Source organism: Mytilus galloprovincialis, chromosome 13, assembly GCF_965363235.1.
Source record: "Mytilus galloprovincialis chromosome 13, xbMytGall1.hap1.1, whole genome shotgun sequence".
Lineage (NCBI taxonomy): Eukaryota > Metazoa > Mollusca > Bivalvia > Mytilida > Mytilidae > Mytilus > Mytilus galloprovincialis.
The window spans coordinates 45,568,418-45,592,103 of NC_134850.1; the positions used below are offsets into that span (position 1 = coordinate 45,568,418).

Consider the following 23,686-nt stretch of genomic DNA (forward strand, 5'->3'; position numbering starts at 1 on the left):
GTGATAAAGGGACAACATCAAAAGTTCAATGTAGGATAAAAAAAACTTAATTCATATAGTTTTTTCACTGGCACCCCCCCTTTCTTACCCCCCTCTTAACTAAATTGATCCATAAGGATATATATAAAATCGATGTCAATTAAACAAACCTTGCAGCAATTTTGACCCCCACCTCCACCCCCACCCCAAACTATTTGAATTAAGTTTTTAATCCTTCATTGATTTATTTGCATGTATGTCATCCCTAACAATAGTGTGAAAATTTGACTCAGTTGAAAATGATACCTTTATGTAACATGAGTATTGATTTTACAGGAGATGTATTGATATTCTAGGGTTTCGTATTTGACAAGAAAAAAACATTGAAATATTCATTTCCTTCCTTCATTTTATTTATTTTATTTGTCCAAGGTTTAACTCCATGTTTGTTTCGCCTGCAACAAAAGTCACTGAAAGTGAGACATGGATTGCTTTTCCATCTTATATTAATCCCTTTCCACTTTGCAGGTGTGTAAGACAGTTTTCACTTGACCTGGACCTCATTTCATGGATCAGCGAACAAGGTTAAGTTTTTGGTGGTCAAGTCCATATCTCAGATACTATACGCAATAGGCCTAGCATATTCGATGTATGGAAGGACTAAGGTGTACATGTCCAACTTGCAGGTGTCATCTGACCTTGACCTCATTTTCATGGTTCAGTGGTTAAAGTTCAGTTTATGTGTTTTTGTCTGTTTTTCTTATACTGTGTGGCTATGCGGGGTGTACAAGTAAGCAACCACTTGTCAGAATAGGATGCTAAATATAATCATCATGTAAAGAGAGTACCACGCTTTCTGCAATTAAAGAATCATTGTATCAATTCTTTGAGTGTTCCTTTGGTGGCCTGTTACAGTGGCAGTCCAGATATTCCCGATCTCTATTACAGGACTTGCCTACAATATTGCCTGTATTGTTGTTTGAACATACATGAAATATTTGCCACTGGAAGTTAAAAGTAAATAACAATCAGTGTATCATTAATTCGTATTTACGTTTGAAAAGTAACATGAAAAACTTTTGAAGTCGATAAACAGCTTTTTGTTAAGTTATTTCATCTTTTTGTTTGTTTTGTTATAGCCAATATGGGACGATGAGAACTTTGATCTACTGTTTTAATCAGACTGACCCGAGATTACATGTATATATATATATATATGTATTATAACACAAAGTTAATTTAGCTAAGCTTCATCATATCAAATGGCAAAAAATGGCTGTATAATTTACACCTCAAAAACTGCTCCAAGTACAGACTGATCTGTGCATTTGGAAAACTTTTAAGGCCTGGCATCCGCCAGATACATAAATTTGAATGTATTTTGTGTTTCAAAAAAAAAGAAGATAAAACTATCTGAAACACAAAATGCATTTAAATTTTATAAATCAAGTGGCTGTCAGGCCTTACAAGTTTTCAATCGCACAGGTCAGTCTCTTCTCGATCCTCACTGTATGAACGTTTCTCCACACATGATTTTTCAATTAATATTTGGATGTGTTTGCAATCTTGGACATGATATATATTAAAGCATCATATAGTATGACCAAGCTGCAGTCTAGAAATTAACCTGACCAATCAGACCGATCGATTGGTCTTGTGACTTATTTCAAAATACCTGTCATGTGCTTTTATTTATAACATATATCATACACAATTTAAATACCATTTATTTTGATCTATTTTTAAACGTACAGAGTTTTTCAACCCGCGTATCAAGGATAAAGGATCCTTATACTTAATAATAATTACACATGTGTGAATGGTATTAAACATTCCAAAAAAAAATAAAAGAAATAAATTGTTTCAAATGACGTACTGATCGCTATTACGAAATTGGATGTTTACTTTAAGATATAAGTACCGAGACTGACCTAAATAGTATATTCTACCTGTTCATACATTCTTAACGGGTACATTCAGAAGATCTGTAAGCAATTTCCAGGTAAGATGTTAACTTTCATCTTAAACTATTTGATATAAATTAAATGAATATTTCAAAATATATATATTTTTGTATTACTCTAAATAAATTTCAATGAATAAATATTGGCCTTTTTATATTATTACTTTCGTAGTGTCTGATCGCTGGTCACTCATATATTGGAGGTGCTTGAAAAACAGCTGCAGGACAAACATTGGAATCAAAATTACATTGGCACTTTGCTTAGGAGGCAATGATTTTATTCCAAAATTTCATGGAATGTCACATAAAAAGATACTTGAAATTTTCTTGAAAACACCTCGACTAAGATGCAGTTTGTTTAATATACAATTTGAAGCTGTTCATTCAGTAACAATTGACAGTAGTTTATATAAAGATCTTGTCAAACAACTCCAAATGTCATTAGAAGAAGTAAGGAGATTAACCATCAAGCCTAGACAAAAAAAGACAGAACGATCCTCTTGCAAAAAATACTAGAGGTCTACAACTTTGGATGCCACCTTCATCTGTATTAGACAGACTGTTCTCCTAATAGGATGTCAGGTTGTTTAAGGAGTTCAAACTGGTCATATAATATGAATGTATTAAATCAAACAGTAATTACTGGACACGTTTATCATTGACTTCTTTGCAATTAGTATGATTTTTTTTCTTTAAATGTTGAATTTTATATCAAATACTATTACTTTATGTGTGTTGATTAAAGGGGGATTTCAACTTTACATTAACACATATAAAACTGAATAAGATTAAGAATTTTATTATTCCAATCAAGAAACCACGAAAACAAATGTATGTTAAAAATATAAATTCAAAACATTTTTCGGTGTTGTAAAATAATTATTATCTAGTTCATAAAGAAAAATGTATACTTTATAAAAAAAATATAAATATCCTTTTATAAAATCTTTACTAAAACTTATTGTCTTATTTTATACAATAAGATTTCAGATGTGTAATCAGATATATAATTACTTATCTACACACTTAAGTACTTCACAGTAAAACATTAAAAACAGAGGAATTTGGATTTTGAAACCAAGCGTGTGTTGATATCATAAGTATGTCAACTTTTGTTTAAATTTACATTAGTATCATTTACAGCTGCTGATAACAAACTTCTCATTTTGAGAGGAAAATTGTACCTTAGTCTTAGGACTGAATACATAGGCCCTAGCTTTTAACATCAATGGTTATTCATACATGAATGAAATGAGATGTGGGGGTAAACGTCAGTTAGACAGCAGCCCCAACGACACAAACAGGAAATTCCTCTCGAGAACAAAATTGTGTCATCATCAATAGACAAATGCCGATACCATAATGTTTATTGTAGCACCGGTTTGTTATCTCTAAATCGATCCGAGTCTTCAAAGTTAGAGAATAAGTTTATAAAGACTAACAAAAAAGTGCAATCTGCAACAACAACTTTCCTAATGACAAAACATTAAACTCATGCCGTTTAACAAAGCCTACCAAACTTATGCAATCAACAACAACTTTCTTAGCTGACAATACATTTAAATCTAACAGAGACAGATTCCTGACCTAAGACACTGCATGCATAAAAACTCGGATTAACTAATTTATTTTAGGACTAAACAATCTTTTTTCAACTCAGTCAGTGAACTTACAAACACATGCATTTTAGAACGCACGTACTACCACAATTAGGAACAGTTATCAACTGTAATATATAACTTTATTAAAGTATCACCACTTGTTACAGCTAAAATAAACAGCATAGTTACACACAGGTTAACAACAAGACCCACTCTATAAGAGTTATGAGAGACTATAAAACAATCTTTATAAATATAATACAGTTACAAGTCATATATATTATGAATATAAAATCCATTTTGTCTTTAATAAAATTTCATTGCAATTTTTGGCAGTAAAAACACCATATTTCATTTGTAAAAAGAAATACCAATTTCATATAATACTATATAATACCTATAATAATAACATTTCAGGGCGGATGGCAGTACAGGAAATAAACTTAATTTTATAATATTGGTAAACAATTCTCTGTTTTTATTTTCAGAACTTAATTAAAAAACAAAGATGTCTAGCGCAGTAACCTCACAGCCTGGTAAGTAACACACATTTAAACACAAATACAAACGAGAAGACTCAATGAAGATCCTAATTAAACGAAAAGCAGAGGGAACGTTGCCCTAACATGCGAATACATTTGTTTCTTGTCGCAACCGTTTGGACATGTACGCAAATGGAATTTAAATTCTGCTTGTATCCATGAAAGATATATATATCCATACAGACATGTGGTTAATAAAATAAAGTTCATTGAACAGCATAATTAAGTACATTCAAAGATCAAGTTAAAACAGTGGTAAGAAAAGAATAGGCCATTATCGTATAGATGTTTTATGGTCCATGTACATGTATTATATAGACGATAAAATTGAGAAAGGAAATGGTGAATATGTCAAAGCGACAACCACCCGACCATAGAGCAAACAACAGCCGAAGGCAACCAATGGGTCTTCAATGTAGCGAGAATTCCCGCACCCGTAGGTGTCCTTCAGCTGGCCCCTAAAATATGCATAATAGTACAGTGATAATGGACGTCATACTAAACTCCGAATTATACACAAGAAACTAAAATTTAAAATCATACAAGACTAACAAAGGCCAGAGGCTCCTGACTTGGGACAGGCGCAAAATTGCGGCGGGGTTAAACATGTTTATGAGATCTCAACCCTCCCCCTATACCTCTAGCCAATGTAGAAAAGTAAAAGAATAACAATACGCACATTAAAATTCAGTTCAAGAGAAGTCCGAGTCTGATATCAAAAGATGTAACAAAAGAAAATAAATAAAATGACAATAATACATAAATAACAACAGACTACTAGCAGTTAACTGACATGCCAGCTCCAGACCTCAATTAAACTGATTGAAAGATTATGTCTTTCATCATCACGAGTACAAAAACTGTACATTAAATAATAAGATAGATTTAATAAAACAAGATTATTATATTTTAACAATGTCAATGACCATAAATATTTGTCGATAAACTTTTAATTTACTCTGTGAATATTTAAATAGATTATGACGAGCTGAAAGATTATAATTAATATCCCATACAATAAATAAATTTAAGTACTTTCAATGTTATTTTAAAATCCACTTGGTACAGAAAGAGAGAGACCTTCTCTTGCATCTTTTCTTTTTACCTTATACGTTATACTGACAAAAAACTGGCCATAGTTTATAAACATATTTGCAACATAATTTAGAACCTTTTATGCTTCAATCTATGGTAGTATGTCATTGGGTTCTGCCCACTAGAGCCGTATAGTGACATTTGATAAGCTTAAATACACACTTTTGCGATTTAATAAATAGCCAAGTTGTCTCATTCACAATCTTACAAAATCTCCCATATTTTATATTGTTGCTATATAACGATATAAGATATTTTTTTCATCAGCCTTGTGTAGATCTACAGGCTGCACGCCTCATTTACACACAAAACTCATTATATATCTTCAAACATATTAGGGTATACATTATTTATTGCGTACTTGAGCTAAAAAGTTAGCTCATAAATGGGTTTGGTCCAAGTATTAATAAATATTTATGTGTTTGTAGTTAACAAATATTTAACTAATACATGCACATGTTTAGAATGCCAAACTTAAACTACACCTGGATCAAAAACAATGCTGTGGTCATTTGTATAGGTGTTTTACTACAAGGATCGATTACGTCGTAAAGTAAAATTATCAACGTACACTGGCCAATTATGTACATTATATACAATGGCTTTTTAGATTTCTTTTACATTATCGTGTTGCTATAATCGGAATCTCAAAATTCCTGAATGTATGTTTCCACCCAGCCATTACTAGTTCATAGTATATTGACTCTTCACAGGCCAGGTCATCGACTTTTAGTTATGTTCTGTACACGTAAAAGGTCATTCTGAACATTGGTAATAAAGGCAATTTAGTATTATTGAACAATATTTCTCAATTTGATATGAAACAAATCCTGGCGTTCTATAAACTTTAAGGAAATTCATGAAACATACACAAAGAAACAACTAAAAGATGTGCAGACCACAGTCATCAAATCTTAACACAGAAAATATGAAGACAAGACAACCAGTCGTATACTTATAAAACGGGCTTGCAATAGGGACCTCCTAAAAATCGATTGTTTTTTTTTCTTCTTCTGCTCCTTATTGACATCCGATCGATATATTACATGTACCGCCACTTTTTCAATACGGCTATAATTCATGAAAACAAAAACGGGCATATCTGTTGTTCAGTGGTTGCCGTTTGTTGATTTGGTTCATAACTGTTTCTCGTTTTTTATATAGATTATACCGTTGGTTTCCTGTTTGAATGGTTTTGCATTAGTCATTTTTGGGGCCCTTTTATAGTTTGCTGTTCGGTGTGAGCCAAGGCTCCGTGTTGAAGGCTGTACTTTGACGTAATCTACTGGTTTATTTGTTTTTTAAATTGTGACTTCGGTGCAGAGTTGTCTCACTGGCACTCATACCACAACTTCTTATATCTACATGTATATAGTCTAAAATGGTAAATCAAGTTATCATTTGTTTAAATAAAAGGAGTTGCGAAGTATATACATTCTCATTTTAAAAAGCAGTATCAATGAATATCTTTTTAATATATCAAACTACATATACATTGCCTAGTCCTAGGAGGGGCCAGATTTGCTGGATATTCCTCAATTGTAGGTGAGTAAAATGGCTAAAAAAACCAACTCATACCAAAATAATATTTGCTTTAGATAATCGAACAATACTTGCCTTTTCCTGAATATAGGTACTGAAATTGTAAATAATACCTTGAAGCACAGTATTTTTTATGTTATACATGTACACTTTGATAAGATTTGGATCTATAACAGAACATATCCGATACAAGACTATTGAATTTATATTCACAAAGTGACTTATTTTTATGCATTTTCCTTTTTTCCTGTTTTAACAAAAAAAAAAATGGTTACCTTAATATACTGAAAAGCTAACTATTAATATAAAGCAATTCGATAAATTCGAATGGAATGTCAAGTTATGAAACTAAAAAGGTACAGTTGGTACCAGTGTAATTAATTATAAAACTGTAGCATAAATGTCCGATACGGAAAAGTATTAATTATAAAAACAAATTAAAACAAAATATAGCTCTATATAATTATTTTACCAATTAATATTACCTGAAACATTATTGATGTAAATTAAGATTTTTTGGGTCGGGGATAGGTAGACGTTGAATGCATATAATCACATTACCCTAAGATATTGCTTTTCTTTCAACCACTACCCAATATAGTGGGAGATATTGTGGAGATAATTGTGCAAATCGTGATAAAAGCATGAAATTTGGTAAAGAGGTTGACTAAACGATAATTAAAAAAAATCAGCTGCTGGCCATAAAAAAATTTCATTTTTTCAAGATGGCCACCGCGCATTTTAAAAATGGCGTCATATCCAATTCGCTACATTTTGTAAATCCGTTGAAAGCTTTGCTATAGGTATAATCCAAAGTCAATTTTAATAAAACGTAAATAACAGTTCCTAAAGTACGATAAAACAATACATAAATGACGAAAAAGTTACTTCCGGTAAAAAAAATGGCGGCAATTACGTTTAAAATGGCTACATTTCGTATATCCTTTAAAAGCTGTATATTTAGGTTTAATCCAAAGTATGGTTGGATAAAACGAAAATAACAGTTCCTAAAGTACGATCAAACAATACATAAAACACGAAAAAGTTACTTCCGGTTCAAAAATGGTGGTAAAGACGTTGAAAACGGCTATATTTCGTAAGTCCCTTGAAAGCTGTGTTGTAGGTATAATCCAATGCAACTTTTGATAAAACGTAGATTACTGTTCCTTAAGTACAATGACACAATACATTCACGACGAAGAAGTAACTTCCGGTTCCAAAATGGTGACAAAAACGTTTAAAATTTCATTATTTTTTCATTTTCTTCTAATTAAAAAGAGTTATCAATTAATTTGTTAAGTTCAAATACCTAATTTGGTTAGAAAAAAGATAGTTTGCATTCCGTAATATTATATTATCTGTCAGTTGCCAACACAAACGCGTACAAGGTAGGCATATATATGGATTCGTTTACAGTTATCAACAACGCTTGAATTTTTGCATCCGCTTTTCAAAAGATTCTGATCTAATACGAGGGTGCAATTGCAGCCAAAGAAGTTCATTTTGGTTTCCAACTGTCAGTGCTTGTTTTTCATTCATCCAAACCCAGTGTTCATGTCTTGGTACATTGTATGTGTACCTGTCGAATGCACACATCCGGTTGAGCCCACTTTGATATGCTTCTCTTTCGATGTGAGTCGGAAGAGACCATCTTGTAGGGGGAATATCATCATAAGGGCGCTGCTTCCTGACAAATGATTCAAATTGTGCCTTGTTAACAGCAAGTGTTGATGTTGCCGTACATAATGCAAGCAAATACTTTTATGATGTCCATATCTCTGCCTTCATACAAAACTAAAGCGAGCAACAGCATTCTTAACATCTGGAAATAATTCCAATGTCTGCCAAGCTGACCTATTCACTTTCCCACCAAATGCTGACACAGTGTCACATTCACAGAATGCATGGAAGGAAATAATAGCAGCTGCACAAGGACCAATCACATTTGATATGTCATATACATGAAGTCATCGAAAGTCTTTATTTCCTCAAAAACCTATCCACACTTTGTCCATACCTAATACTGCGAGATTAGATCTGCAATACTAATACTACTACATCTGTATCAGTACTACTTAAAATTACTTTTATCAACCATTTTCCGTAGCAAGCTTATCATGGACAAACATACGTGTATCTGCTTGTTCTTGGTTATAAAGGGATAGCTGGGAAGTATCCGTATTGAAATTGCAAAGAACATTTCACCTTGAGTAACATAACAACAATTACAAGTCTCTAAAGAAGCAATTATGTCGGCAACAAACTTGAATCATTCCGTTTTGTTGCCATCTACACAAAGAAAACCACTGCAAATCCCTGGCGTTCTATTAGAACCATCAACTTTCAGTCTAGCACCAGCACCTTGCATTTTCGCTGTCCAGCCTTTAAATGATCAAAAACAATGTCTTCTCTTCAATACTTATCGGTGCAAGATTTTATGTGAGCCAGTATGACATCCATTGCATAATCACCAAAAAGTTTTGCACGTGGTGGCTTGGAATTGACCATTGCTGACCCCCAATCGGTTAATGCGTCAGAATTTGGATCAGTTGATGGCAAATCGCACAATGTTTCAAGTATACCCATTTGCTGCGATTTAATAACTGTTTAAAGTGACATCCGTAGACAAAAACAGAGAAGTAATTTTGTTTTCATGGATAAAGAAATCTTCCAAGTCAAACTGTCTACTTTGACAAGAAATAAAATGTCTAGAAAAGAGATCGCAATAACGTTTAATGTTCTTCAGCTTTGGTTTTTGACATAGCCATTTCCAGTTTCATTTTACGGCTACAATAGGAAATTGTTCTTTTTTATCTGGTTATAGAATGCAGATTTTCCTTCGTTTTGCATTTTCTTAAAAAGATCTTCGAATTGTTCGGACCCAATATCTTGGAGTTTATATACATATCTCACCTGCCTCCGAGTCAATTATTTTCTTTGTACAAATCTTACGACTGTTCTAGAAGAAAGTAAAATCAGAAGATGGATTTTCAAACTCGGTCATCACTTTAGAAAGCCTTTTACACTTTAAAAAAAATCATTTTGTGTTTTCGTTAGAGTTTTCATGATGTCGTCCATTTTAAAATGACTAAAACCACTATTTCGTTCAAAATCATCTACCAGTCTACTGATATCCATCCATCCATCGTCTCAAGGGAATCTTCGGTGGCACCAACATCGCTCTTCACAATTGCATTATTCTGTATTTGTGCCTGATCAATTGTGATATAAGAAAAAAAACCTTCTGGTCTTACGTACAGTGAAATTACCATTGTCACCTTGTTGTAAATGCTCGTGAAGGCAAGTCATATCTCGGAGATGGATCCGTAACCGTCAAACATACTTTTCATAATCTGGACCAAAAAATTACGGTATCATGCTTGATATGGACTGTTTGTGATGTACGATATCTGACTCATACAATGGGCGTACCACCGAAAGAACAAAAGTTTTTAATTCACAATTATACAATTGAACAACAAATATTAAACTGTGGTAAAGATGACTGTCTTTCCTTGCACCTGTCTATCAAATAATCGAACGACACAGAGTCATTAATTGTTCAAGCAAAACACACGCAGTTATCCGATTCGCATGTCTATTATACCTAAGTTTATTTGAACATATATGAAAATAATGTGACGCTAGGTGTTGCAATGTCGGCTTCAGTTAGGCACAAGTCCATCTATTTTCAGGCAATATATCCCCATGAATTTTAAAACAAGCCATTGTAATGTACTTTCCACCAAACAAAACTATAACCTTATCTTCTCCGTACAAATCTGGCCATTCATACTGAACTTACTTACCCAATACTAAAAGTGGTTGATCTGCAGCTATAATTGATGTTTGGCCAGGATTTTGAAAGTTTAACCACTTTTGTTCACCTATCCATCGTATGATTGATCAATTCAACTGAATGGGCATGTTTTCAAAAAGTGGAATCATAAAAATTACAGTTATTGAATAGAAGAGTATAATTTTTAGAGGAATGAAATGACGACCAAAATATGTTTACGAAATTCAAATCCTCCTCTGAACTATGATTTACATCAGTGTGCCCTGGTAGTAGGTGCAAATCGCTCTGTATGTCTATAAATAGATTGCACATGCGCAAAATTGATAAACGCATTTTTTTCATAACCTTAAATAATTTTATCAAACCAATTCATATCATTAAAAATCAAAAAGCACCAAGTAAATAGTAAATAGTTCAAATGTTTATGTGTGAGTTTTGTTACATTTTCGCACATGCGCAAACCATGAAGAGTCAAATATTTATTTCTATTAAATACGTCAAATGCAAGGAATGTCACCACCAAACCATAAACTATTTTTCACTAAAAGAAGGTCAAGAAACAAATTTTGTAGAAAAATAAGTATTTTTGAACTCGAAAAAACAGCCATTTTTGAAAAAGGACGTGGCCATCTTGAAAACATGATTTTGTTTCATCCAGCAGTTTTTTCTTAAAAAGTATATAATAATGATGCTTCGTGCTTATTTTTATGCTTGTATCATCATTTGCACAATTCCCTCGATTTTGCTTGCTAATATCTTCCACTAATAATCCTATCTGCGCATCCCCCTGTTCCGTTTCAATAATACATTTGACTGTTAGTACGCATGCTTTAAAAACTATTCTGTAGTTGGCTGACACAGGCACACTATTGTTTCACAAAAGAACAAGAATCTCGCTGTGTTGAAGACCTATTGGTTGCATTGGACTAATGTTTTAGTTTTTTAAGCTGTAGAATCTATATTTTGCAGACAGTATTCTATTACACACAGAATGAATCATACATCAGAAGTTTTGGTGTCATTTTCAATGATTAAAAAGGAAAGCAACATATTTGCAATCGGTACATGTTATTTTAAAGTTGTTCTAACCAATTGCTGGTTTGTTTTGAATAATAATCATTAAGTCTTAATTTAAAAAAATAATACTAGTAAAGTAGTATATATCTGTATAAATGTACATACAATATTATTCAAGTTTCGGTGTCTTTAACTTTCAACATGCCCCTTATTGTCTGCAACATCTTTATAAAGATAAGTTAGCGTACAGGACCTTTGTACTTTGACTTGACCTCTAATTTTATATTCTAACTTTGAATATGGTATTCATTTTTGTCGAGCCTTCGACTTTAGTCGAAAAAGCGAGACTAAGCGATCCTACATTCCGTCGGCGTCGGCGTCGTCGTCGTCGGCGGCGTCCACAAATATTCACTCTGTGGTTAAAGTTTTTGAAATTTTAATAACTTTCTTAAACTATAATGAATTTCTACCAAACTTGGACAGAAGCTTGTTTATGATCATAAGAAAGTATCTAGAAGTAAATTTTGTAAAAATAAAATTCCATTTTTTCCGTATTTTACTTATAAATGGACTTTGTTTTTCTGCAAGGAAACATTACATTCACTCTGTGGTTAAAGTTTTTAAAATTTTAATAACTTTCATAAACTATCCTTGATTTGTACCAAACTTGGACAGAAGCTTGTTTATAATCATAAGATAGTATCAAGAAGAAAATTTTGTAAAAATAAATTTCCACTTTTCCGTATTTTACTTATAAATGGACTTAGTTTTTCTGCGAGGAAACATTACATTCACTCTGTGGTTAAAGTTTTTAAAATTTTAATAACTTTCATAAACTATCCTTGATTTGTACCAAACTTGGACAGAAGCTTGTTTATAATCATAAGATAGTATCAAGAAGAAAATTTTGTAAAAATAAATTTCCACTTTTCCGTATTTTACTTATAAATGGATTTAGTTTTTTTGCCAGAAACAAAACATTCACTCTGTGGTTTAAGTTTTTAAAATTTTTATAATGTTCTTAAACTATCCTGGATTTCTACCAAACTTAGACAGAAGCTTGTTTCTGATCATAAGATATTATTCAGAAGTAAATTTTGTAAAAAAAAAATTCACTTTTTCCGTATTTTACTTATCAATGGACTTAGTTTTTCTTCCAGTTAACATTACATACAGTCTGCAGTTAAAGTTTATACAACATTTATTAGATTCATAAACTATCCTGGATTTTTTACCAAACTTCTTTCAATCAAAAGACAGTATCGAGAGGGAAATTTTTATTGATGTTTTTCCTCATTTTTTGAGTCTGCGATTAACAGCAAAAGTAGGCGAGACACTGGGTTCCGCGGAACCCTTACAAATTTTAATTAGAACGAAACTATATATGGCTATATAATTTCATTTCAGGTCAAGAAAAAAGTGGGTTTAGCAGCTCTGGCGCTGCTCCTCCTATTGGATGCCCTCCTGGACTTGAATATTTGGCTCAGATGGACGAAGTTTATCTCAATCAGAAAGTTGATTTATTAGAAAGTAAGTTTAAATATATATATATACAGATAATTATTTGTTTCGTTTGTTTGTTTTTAAATGTAATATATATATATAAGCTAACATGTATATCTTAATAGAAATGTATATATGGTTTCAACCCCGTATTGATAACGATAAGAGGGAGATATGATACATCATAAAAATGTCCTCACTTTATGTTAGGAAATAAATGTGTATTTAAAATGATACCGTCTTTGGTTTTAGAAGGAATAGAAATTTGTATGGAGTTTGTGGGTTGGGGAGGGCGTAATGAATATAATATTTTGTTTTCAATTTAAAGGATGCATTCCCCAATAAATTTTCAATTCTCTCACTTCTAAAACAGATCAACTTTACATTATTTATTCACAGTTTTAACAAACACAGCTTTAGAAGTTCCAAACAGATACAGCGTTGAGAATGCTAGCGGACAGAGAGCTTATTTTGCACAAGAAGGTATTAAAATAATATTCTACAACTGTTACAATGATCAGTTCGGGGAAATCGACGTGTTTTATAAAGCTTCACTCTATACAAGCTGTACGGGCAACAACTTCTCTAACGTTTTGTGGCATTATACTCGCCTTGAGATCTAGAAGGTCATAAAACACAAACGGGATTCAAGGCTCGGCGGAGTAAAGACCAACAAAGATTTGGAAATTGGAATTTGGCTGCTACTATTTTGCTACAGTGAGACGTATCTTTGCTAGAAAGACCTGTCAAATGCTGAACTGGCCCAAAAAAAAATCCAGTCATATGTTTTCGTCTAGTAAAATCAGGTTTCATATCAATAATTATAGGCGTTGATTGACTGACATGTTTCTGGTCTCATGTTAGTATGTTGGCCTTGAGAGAGCTACTAAAGTCTTACAACACTAATCATTGCTAATTGGGCTCTAAACCCGGTTAAGTCATTATCAAAAATAGACCGGAAAATTTCCATTTGCTGCCTTTGTCTTGCAAGGGTGACGTGTACGTGTAACTAGAGAGACACGGCATCCTGTCAATTAGCCGATGAAAAGGTTCGTTTATATCTATAACAGACGTTCATCGACATGCTCATGCCCCTAATACGCAAGTTTATCATTGTTGCCACTTTGATTTATGTAGCTACACATGATCATATATATATATATATAAATGTATATAAAACAACTTATACTAGTACTCAACTTAACAAAGATTTCACGTGTAGCGCTTATGAACACATGACCTAGATGAAGTGCTGTTGATATGGCTGTACATCTATAATTCATAAAAGACACAACATTTGCATTTAGACAATAAAACCCATAAATCTTACAAAAGATGATATCTCAAATATGTTACTTCAAAAATGCAGCGTTTTGCTTCAACTCCATTCAAAGTTTTTTGTGTGGTGTTTTGTTTTTTGTGAATTTGAATGTCGTCTGGTCTGTTCATAGGCCGTCAATCATTCTTTCACTGATATTTGATTTCCCGTTGGTATCTTCTTGCCTATAAGATTTGAATCCTTTTTTTAGAATCTGAATGTTGTAACAGAATATGCTGTGGACCAAACCGAGGATTTCAAATGCACATTACAATGAACGACGGCAGGGTAAGGAATATACTAGTAATAGCCGACACAATGAAACTTGTATATAAATTTAATCATACACTTGTCATAACCACTATAACATCGTTTTTCCTTTTTAGTGATAGAACTAAATGCCATTTAGAACAGATTTTTGAGTTGCGTTAAGTAACACACCATTGTCACAAACTCCAAAGTGATTCTTTATTTACTTACATTTAATACAGTAAGGTTTGTACGAGGAAATATTTCCAGGTCTTGTTTTTTAACTGCAAAATTAGTTCAAACTGACAGAAATTCTACATTATCCATGTTATCAATTACAGAAGAATTTTTCTAAATTTGTATCATGCACAACTTATTTTATAGATTTTATTGATTTTACATTAAGTAAAAAGTTGATTTTTCTTCACAGGAAGTTATAAAATGTGAGAGAGAATTTAAATGTTGTGCAGGGTGTTGTTGGTGTGCAAATGGGGACCATTGTGGATGGGAAATGACCGTCGAAGCTCCACCTGGTAATCTGATTGGATATATTAGACAACAGTAAGTGTATCCCTCCACTGTTTAATCAACAGAATTTTACAATGGTATTTTAATAACTATATATGGTTGTTTCCCCTTTGATAAAAGATTTTTAAAGTTAGACTAATAAAGTCCTCGCTTCGATCAGAATAAGTTGTCACTAGGTATATTATCTGCCTTGTTTAAACCCTATATTTTAGGCTGAATTTGTTCAAATATGAATTCAAGTGCTAATTGCTTTAACAAGGTTAAATAGTTAATTAAACTATTATAGTAAGTTTGCATTTGTACAATTCATTCAAATGAAGTATCATTATGTTCTAACGGCTTTATTTTATTTTTTTTAATCAATTTTCCATAGACGTTCCTTAAGGGTTCATATATTCAGTTTAAAGAGTAGGATAATCCATGAGTTCGTTTTTTTGTCGATTCTGCACTTAAGAGTTCCCGATACTGTTTGTGTTCAGGATTCGTATGTTAATTTAAGTATAGGATTAAACATGAGTTAGTTTCTTTTTTGACGGTACCTCACTTACGAGTTCCCATTTCGGTATTTGATCAGGGTTCGTATGGTCATTTACGACGAGAATAAGAAATGAGTTAGTGTCTGCAGTGTTTATCGTGGTTGGGTCTGAGGTAAAGATAACATAGGTCAATTTAATTTCACTACTACAGTCGGAACTCTACAGGAGCGATTTACAAGTTTGACATGTCTAATAATTAATGCAGACAAGTGCTTCGGACAAACGAAATTTTCTTGGTGGTAATTGCATTAACTTGTCAATGATCCTGAGTGTTGACTTTTAGTTCTCGGTGTTATCAGAAGCTCAGTAGGAGTGTTCTCTTATATTTGTTTTCTGAATTCCCCGTTGATAAATCAATAAATAATTTAGACGAGGATTCCAACTCCCTTATGCAAAGTATATCTAAGATATGTTTTGGTATTCTTCTTCGATCCATATTGGTCATATGGAACATTATATTTTTGGAAAGATTAGAACTTGTTCTAAATCTTTGCTTAGGCACCGGCCTCCCTAACAACAGGACAGGTTAGCTACTGTTACTAAATGTATTCACACTGAAATATAGTTCCCTATGGTTATCATCTATGTGCACATAATACACATATAAACTAAAAAAAATAGTATATTATTGGAGCAGTTCATCTAAGAATGTATGTCATTAAGGTGTGTTGATGTGCAGGCTTTTTTAAAAACATTTTGATTAGGTAAGTGGGTATTGATTTAATACTAGTATGATTGACAACTGTCATTATCACTAAACAATCAGAGACAAGGTGGACCTTTAATTACAATACCCCACCTCCTAAACTACCAATCAAATTGACAACATTACCTATCAACCGCAGTCTTACATAATTATACATAATGTACATCTAATTCTTAATACACAAGTATTTGACCTCATAATTGAATACACAAATGTGTATATTAGATGTTTGATATATATAAGGATGATAGATTTATTAATTGCCTATTACTTTTGATCTACTTAGCATAAAGTGATTCTGTAAATTATATCTAAAAGATAAATGATTAATGGATTAACAAGATCTTAAAAAAAGGAAATATGAATATAAATATGAATATATAAAAGGTATTCAAGTAAGGCCTATAATTTACTTGAGTAATTTCCAATAATCATCTGTAATTAATCAACAATTTAGATTAGTTCACTTTTTTCATCAGGAATTGGCTTGAAACAGTTTAAAAATTGTATAACTTTTAATTATAACAAACCTTTGTTTATTAGTTTATTTCCCATCAATCATTATGTCTATTTTGGTCATTTGAAATTTTATTAGACATGTTAGAAGTGAATATATATTTTTGCAATCAAGAAAGAATCCACATTTCAATAAAATAAGTTTTTTAATTGGTTTACTTTGAAAAAGTACATTTTCAATGCTCTGTGTTGAAAAAATGATCAAAAGGCATTCTTAAACTTTAATCTTCAATGTCATAAAACCTCTGTTTCAACTAACAAAATGCCCCAAAACTACAGTTTTAGATTATTTTTGTTGACACTTTAAAGTTTTTAGCTGTTGGTCTAGATTTATGTCCTACAAGGATAATTGGTAACATTTACTAGAAGAATTTTTGATTTGCATTTTTTTTTTTTTTTGAAACATATTCAGAACAGGTAACATAATTTCGATAAGATATAAACTGTATTTTAAATAAAATTGTTCAAATTAAGAGACCCATATTATTTAATATGAGCTCATTTTATCCTCATACTGGAAAAGCAAGTTTCCTTCTAGGGACCTACTGTTAATGCAATTTTCAGCAATGGTACTTTATAAATGTTCATTTTCCCCCACAATACCTTAATATGAAATAATTCAAACTACTCTTCTAATCTTTCGATGAGTGATTTCCATCACTTTGATTGGTGATATTTGTTAACTTTCTAATTGTTTATGTCATACTTGTCATATATTCTTGGCTGTCAAACTTTGTGGTTTTGAATTAAACTGTTCGCGTTAAATCCAGAAATGCGCACCGGACGCCAGAAATTATATATATATATTGCCTGTTACTGATGCCCCTCATGGGGTGTCCAAGTAATCAAATAATCACAATGTAATAAAATAATTACAAATGCAGTCCTTGATTATCAAATAATCAAATAATTACAAATGCAGTCCTTGTTTATCAAATAATCAAATAATTACAAATGCAGTCCTTGTTTATCAAATAATCATGCAGTCCTTGTTTATCAAATAATCATGCCGTCCTTGTTTATCAAATAATCATGCAGTCCTTTTTTATCAAATAATTATGTTGTCCTTTTTTATCAAATAATCATGCAGTCCTTGATTATCAAATAATCATGCAGTCCTTGTTTATCAAATAATCATGCAGTCCTTGTTTATCAAATAATCATGTAGTCCTTGTTTATCAAATAATCATGCCGTCCTTGTTTATCAGATAATCATGCAGTCCTTGTTTATCAAATAATCATGTTGTCCTTTTTTATCAAATAATCATGCAGTCCTTGATTATCAAATAATCATGCAGTCCTTGTTTATCAAATAATCATGCAGTCCTTGTTTATCAAATAATCATGCAGTCCTTGTTTATCAAATAATCATGCAGTCCTTGATTATCAAATAATCATGCAGTCCTTGTTTATCAAATAATCATGCCGTCCTTGATTATCAAATTATCATGCAGTCCTTGTTTATCAAATAATCATGTTGTCCTTTTTTATCAAATAATCATGCAGTCCTTGATTATCAAATAATCATGCAGTCCTTGTTTATCAAATAATCATGCAGTCCTTGTCTATCAAATAATCATTCAGTCCTTGATTATCAAATAATCATGCAGTCCTTGTTTATCAAATAATCATGCAGTCCTTGATTATCAAATAATCAAATAATCATGATTTTTTTGTCTGGTAATCGTATAATCCCTATATAAATAGCCAAGTATTCACATCATCAAAAATCCCTTGAGGATGCACATTAGTGGTAGAACAACCCCTTTATCCTTGACAAACACCCAAGAATGTTTGATTAATTAAGCTTATTGAATTGATCTTTGATTTCAGGGGTTCCAAATGGAAGATGAATCTAGCACTATACGATGCCAACCGTGTGAAGCTGTATGATATATGGAGTAAATGTTGCCCAATATTCTGTGTTTGCTGTATCGATGACATTAATTTTTATGTAAGTGAATGTGCTATACTTGACAGTGAAATACAGTAGCATTAATAATATATGACGTCTTCATTAATAATAGCCGTAAAGTCATAATACCTTTTGAAACCTACTGACCTCTACGAATTCATAAAGGATTCATCATATGATGGCATTTAACCATTCACGATGTCACTTATATTCCTGAGGTGTGATATTAACCATACAGTACTGATCCAAATTGTATGATCAGCGTGAAATAATGACAGCACCAGCAACAAAAACATATTTAAAAAGAAACTATTAAGAATAGATAGGAAAGTGTGTAACGAAATTATAGCTTTAGGGGTCATCCATATTTGTCAACCATTTTCCAAAGTGTACAAAACGTACACTTGGGGGGAGGGAGTTAAAAAATCAACATTTTTACCGTACGCTTTTTTTTTTAATTTCCAGATTTTATTTCATTTCCGTAGGGAAAGTCGATGTATAAAATCGTGGACTGGCTTGGTGTGTTTCTCTTCTTATTTCTTCTTTATTATTTTCACTTGATGATATTTATTTCGATATCATGATTCTCCTCAATTCGGATTGAACGATTAAAAGATCAGATCATATGAAAACTAAATCTTTCAAAAATGTAAACTTGTAAAAAATTTTAAAAAAAAGTTTGCGAGGATTTCTCAGTACCCCCGATTGTCAATTTCACCTGATTTATTATAGATCGTTATCGTTTCACTCTGTTTAATAAACAAAACTGATGGAAACACTAAATTCTTTGAATGTTTTGATTTTGACAAGACACCATTTTGTGAAAAGATTTTAAACTGGTCCTTCGATTAATTTCCTTGTAATGTATTTCAAAAACAGTAAACCGGAAGTAAACTTATTTTTCTTAGTATAAGCCTCCTTTAATTAGGAGCACCTCCATATGAAGTTTAACCTTAACCTTAAAAATTACACGTTACAGTATATATATACATAAACGATAATAGTGCCATGAATGACATATTTACAGGGACCATTTAAATAGAAATACAGGCGGGAAATTTAAAAACTTAAAATGTTTTAAAACATTACACTTTTATTGATTGCTGTCTTGAGCTCTGATTCCATCAACAACTGTCAGTACATACTTTACCAATGCAATATAACCATGCATTTCCCTTTCTTTGATTCTTTGCATAGTTTATGTGCCCTTTTGTTAATCTTTTGCATGCTCTAGGTGCCCTTTTTCATTGGAGTTCCCACTGTGTGATAGGGGAAACACTAATCTTTGAACTCTTTATTCAAACAAAACACAAGCATCACAGATAGATGTCATCAAATAAAACAGTCAGATATGTTTTAGTTTATTTTCAATGCAAATTTCTATATTAAACTAAAATATAATAAACAGGATCTTCTTTTTATTAAGAATGATTGATTCCTCTCTTGAAATCTGAAAATGGTTGATATACACCTTTTGAGGGAGGAAAATGGTTGACAATTATGGATGACCCCTTACACATTATATTTAAAAAGTGTTGTTTTATATGAAAAAGTAAGAATACTTATGTGCTCTTTCTGAAATCATTTAGGTGTTGCTCATATTAAAGGATATTATCAAAAATTAGAGAACATTAATTTCTATAGTTGTTTTATGTACATGTACCTGCTTTTCTCATAGCATTTCTATAATGATAAGCAATTCAGTTAGCATAAAAAGCGCTTTACGCGCATTTAATAAATGCAAATATTAGCTAATATAATCATTTCAATGATAACATTGTGTTTATATTGTAGCCCAAATTTCCAAAAATCTAAACCATAATCAAAATTATATTATCCCAGTCTATGATAAATCAGAAAGTTTAACATCAGGAATAACAAAAACATATATTGCTTATTTTTCAAGGTTCATGATGTCAAATCAGGAAACCGATTAAGTCCAAGAATTTACAAGAAATGGGCTGGATGGGTCAGAGAATGTTGTACCAGAGCTGATTTGTTAGTTTGTGAATGTAAGTTAAATTCTCTTATTTTAAGATATACCTCTAAATATTTTCACCATTTAAGAATTGCAGACCTAGGTTAAGGGAAAATAATACTTAAAATCACCAGTACGTTTGTATCAGCCATTTTCATAAATATATTGTTAGCAACCACAAACGCATTAATGATTTGAAGAATTATCTTCCTGAAATATATATCAAATATCGAAAGATGAATAATTCCTTTCAAATAATGTCAAATACTTTTTCTGATGCAGTTTTTTTGTAGAAACAAAATATGTGATAGAATTTTTGCGGATTGTTATACTTAATTTTGAATAAAAATGATATGTTCTCCAATGGAAAAAAATGTTCTTAGATTAAAAGAATACAATAGAAGTGAAACGTTGCTCACAATGGGACGGATTTAATAAACGGATGGCACATTTTAGTGAATTTAATGAAATAATACAATATATATTTTATACAGTTCCAGGAATGGACGTTAAGGAAAAAGCTTTGTTTGTCTGTGCGTGCTTCATGATTGTAAGTTATATAACAGTGAATATAAACAATTTGTATACATATATAATATATTAAGTTGGTATATGTCAACACTATTATGTACATGCCATTTTTGGTCAAATTTTTCGAACACTTTAATTTGCCTTACTGTATATAGTAAATACGACTATTATCCACTTGCATGTATCACAAATGAATAACAATGATGAAGGTAAATGCTTTTAGCACTTACATGCAATTACTGCAACAAATACGATGATAAACTCTAAATACTAAAAGTTTATGTGTGTCATGGAACAGAGGTATACTACTGTTGCGTTTATTTAGATATTCCATTAAGAAAAGCTCCTATTAGGTACCCTCTGGATCAACATTTAAGTAATCTGTGCTTGACAGAGTACTTGTTACAACCTAAGTTTTAAGTATGTTTAGTACGATAATATAATAATAAATTAACAAATTGTATTCACTGAATTTTGTAAGTACCAAATAATTTGCTACCCAAAAAATTAATCAGATAGCAATAGTAACCATCCAGTTGTAGCAAACAGAATGACAAAAATGACTTTTTAATAATTATTACATTATTGATGGTAAAAAGTTATATTTTTGATGTATTTTCTTTTGCAGGATGTTATGGTATTTGAACCACAGAAAAAGAATAACAACTAGACTTTTAAACAAAAGAACAATTGATTACTTGAGAAAAAAAAAAAAAACAATTGTAATGTGTTTGACTACAATGCAATGATCAAAAAAAAAAATTCAATTTGTTGTTTGCTTTTGTGAGAAAAACTTAAAATATTCACTGAAGCATAATCAAGAGCATATTTCAGTTACACGTAGAGGACATGGAAGGCAAATTGTCACGTTCTGTGAAAATGGGAAATACAATCTTAAACGTTAAACCTTTTAAAGTGTAGGTCCAGTCATTGAAGAAATCAAAAAATCCTTTCAAATTCATATTCAACATACCGCTTTTCCTCACAAAATATGTGAAAGTTAATTTCCTTTACGTTCCTTGGACCATTTGTCTGCGAAGTAATGCATGTTGTTTAAAAGTAAGAACAATAGTTGAATCATCTCTTGTGTTAAATAAGGGACTACTTAAATACAAGTTCATCATTCCTTGAACAGAGCAAATGATTCAATATGGTACTATTACAGAGAGAATAACATTTCTTGTTATATCTTCATTCAATTGTTGTCAATAACAAAGAAACAATTGCGTTTAAAGTTAATATAAGAAGTTTTGCAACTTATGGACAATGGTCCTAAATGGGAAATCTTATGTATGGATTATTTTAAGAATCTTACTGAACGGTAAAACTCAACATTCACATATTAATATGACCAAGTAAAGATAGTGTCTAATGTCCTAGTCTACACAATTGTATGCCATATTGTATATTCTATTATTTATTATGTTATGCTAACTATATTTATTTTATATTTTCATGTGAAAAAATAAACCATTTTAATGACATTTAGTAAATTATTCAAAATATTTGAATTGAAGGCATACATTTCCCTAATCCATAATAGCAATAGCTCTAAAACTAATTAGTTATCAAATGTACCAAGATTGTCATTTGATACGCCAGACGCGCGTTTCGTTTACATAAAACTCATCAGTGACGTTCAGATCAAAATAGTTATAAAGCCAAATAAGTACAAAGTTGAAAAGCATTGAGGACCCGAAATTCCAAAAAGTTTTGCCAAATACGGCTAAGGTGATCTAATCCTGGGATGAGAAAATCCTTAGTTTTTCAAAAAATTCAAAGTTTGTTTTGTAAACAATAATATTCTAAAATATTCCTTGATTATACTAATGGTCCTGTTATGCCGAAGATTTTGTCTGTCATATTTCCAGTGCCCTAAACTTCATTTTAATGGTTATAAGTGACTGCTTGAATAAAGAATGTTGAGTGTTTTGTCACGTGACAATATAACTATAAGTGTTGTATTGGATCTTTGTAATGAATACAGGAGCATCTGTAATCATCCGGAGTTTTTGCTGTGGTTTGTGTTGCTTAGTCTTTAGTTTTCTATGTTGTGTCTTGTGTAATATTATTTGTCTGTTTATCTTTTTTTTTTTAGCCATGTCATTGTCAGTTTGTTTTCGATCTATGATAAAATTGAGAATGGAAATGGGGAATGTGCCAAAGAGACAACAACCCGACCATAGAAAAAAAAACAACAGCAGAAGGTCACCAACAGGTCTTCAATGTAGCGTGAAATTCCTGCACCCGGATGCGTCCTTCAGCTGGCCCCTAAACAAATATATACTAGTTCAGTGATAATGAACGCCATACTAATTTCCAAATTGTACACAATAAACTAAAATTAAAATAATACAAGACTAACAAA

The 23,686-nt window shown here is 31.6% G+C and overlaps 1 protein-coding gene across 2 annotated transcripts; it reads left to right on the forward strand.

Moving 5' to 3' along the window:
• Nucleotides 1–1,711: 1,711 nt before the first annotated feature.
• On the forward strand, nt 1,712–22,802 carry LOC143057731 (phospholipid scramblase 1-like). 2 transcript variants are annotated; one of them, XM_076231104.1, is made up of 11 exons: nt 1,840–1,981; nt 4,032–4,079; nt 6,684–6,725; nt 12,946–13,068; nt 13,441–13,524; nt 14,571–14,647; nt 15,039–15,169; nt 18,728–18,848; nt 20,716–20,821; nt 21,282–21,337; nt 21,947–22,802. In XM_076231104.1, exons 2-11 carry the CDS (start codon nt 4,052–4,054, stop codon nt 21,986–21,988), a joined length of 810 nt encoding a protein of 269 aa, XP_076087219.1. In that variant the 5' UTR covers nt 1,840–1,981; nt 4,032–4,051; the 3' UTR covers nt 21,989–22,802. The 2 variants fall into 2 exon arrangements, with proteins under 2 accessions (XP_076087220.1, XP_076087219.1); XM_076231105.1 differs by lacking the exon at nt 6,684–6,725 and having other exon boundaries at nt 1,712–1,981.
• Nucleotides 22,803–23,686: the final 884 nt, after the last annotated feature.

Bases quoted from the DNA above. Each gene is read 5' to 3' on its own strand.
- LOC143057731 (XM_076231104.1), top strand. From the start codon at position 4,052: ATGTCTAGCGCAGTAACCTCACAGCCTG. The intron at 18,849-20,715 runs GTAAGTGAATGT...TTATTTTTCAAG, and splicing joins TCGATGACATTAATTTTTAT to GTTCATGATGTCAAATCAGG. The intron at 20,822-21,281 runs GTAAGTTAAATT...TATTTTATACAG, and splicing joins TGATTTGTTAGTTTGTGAAT to TTCCAGGAATGGACGTTAAG.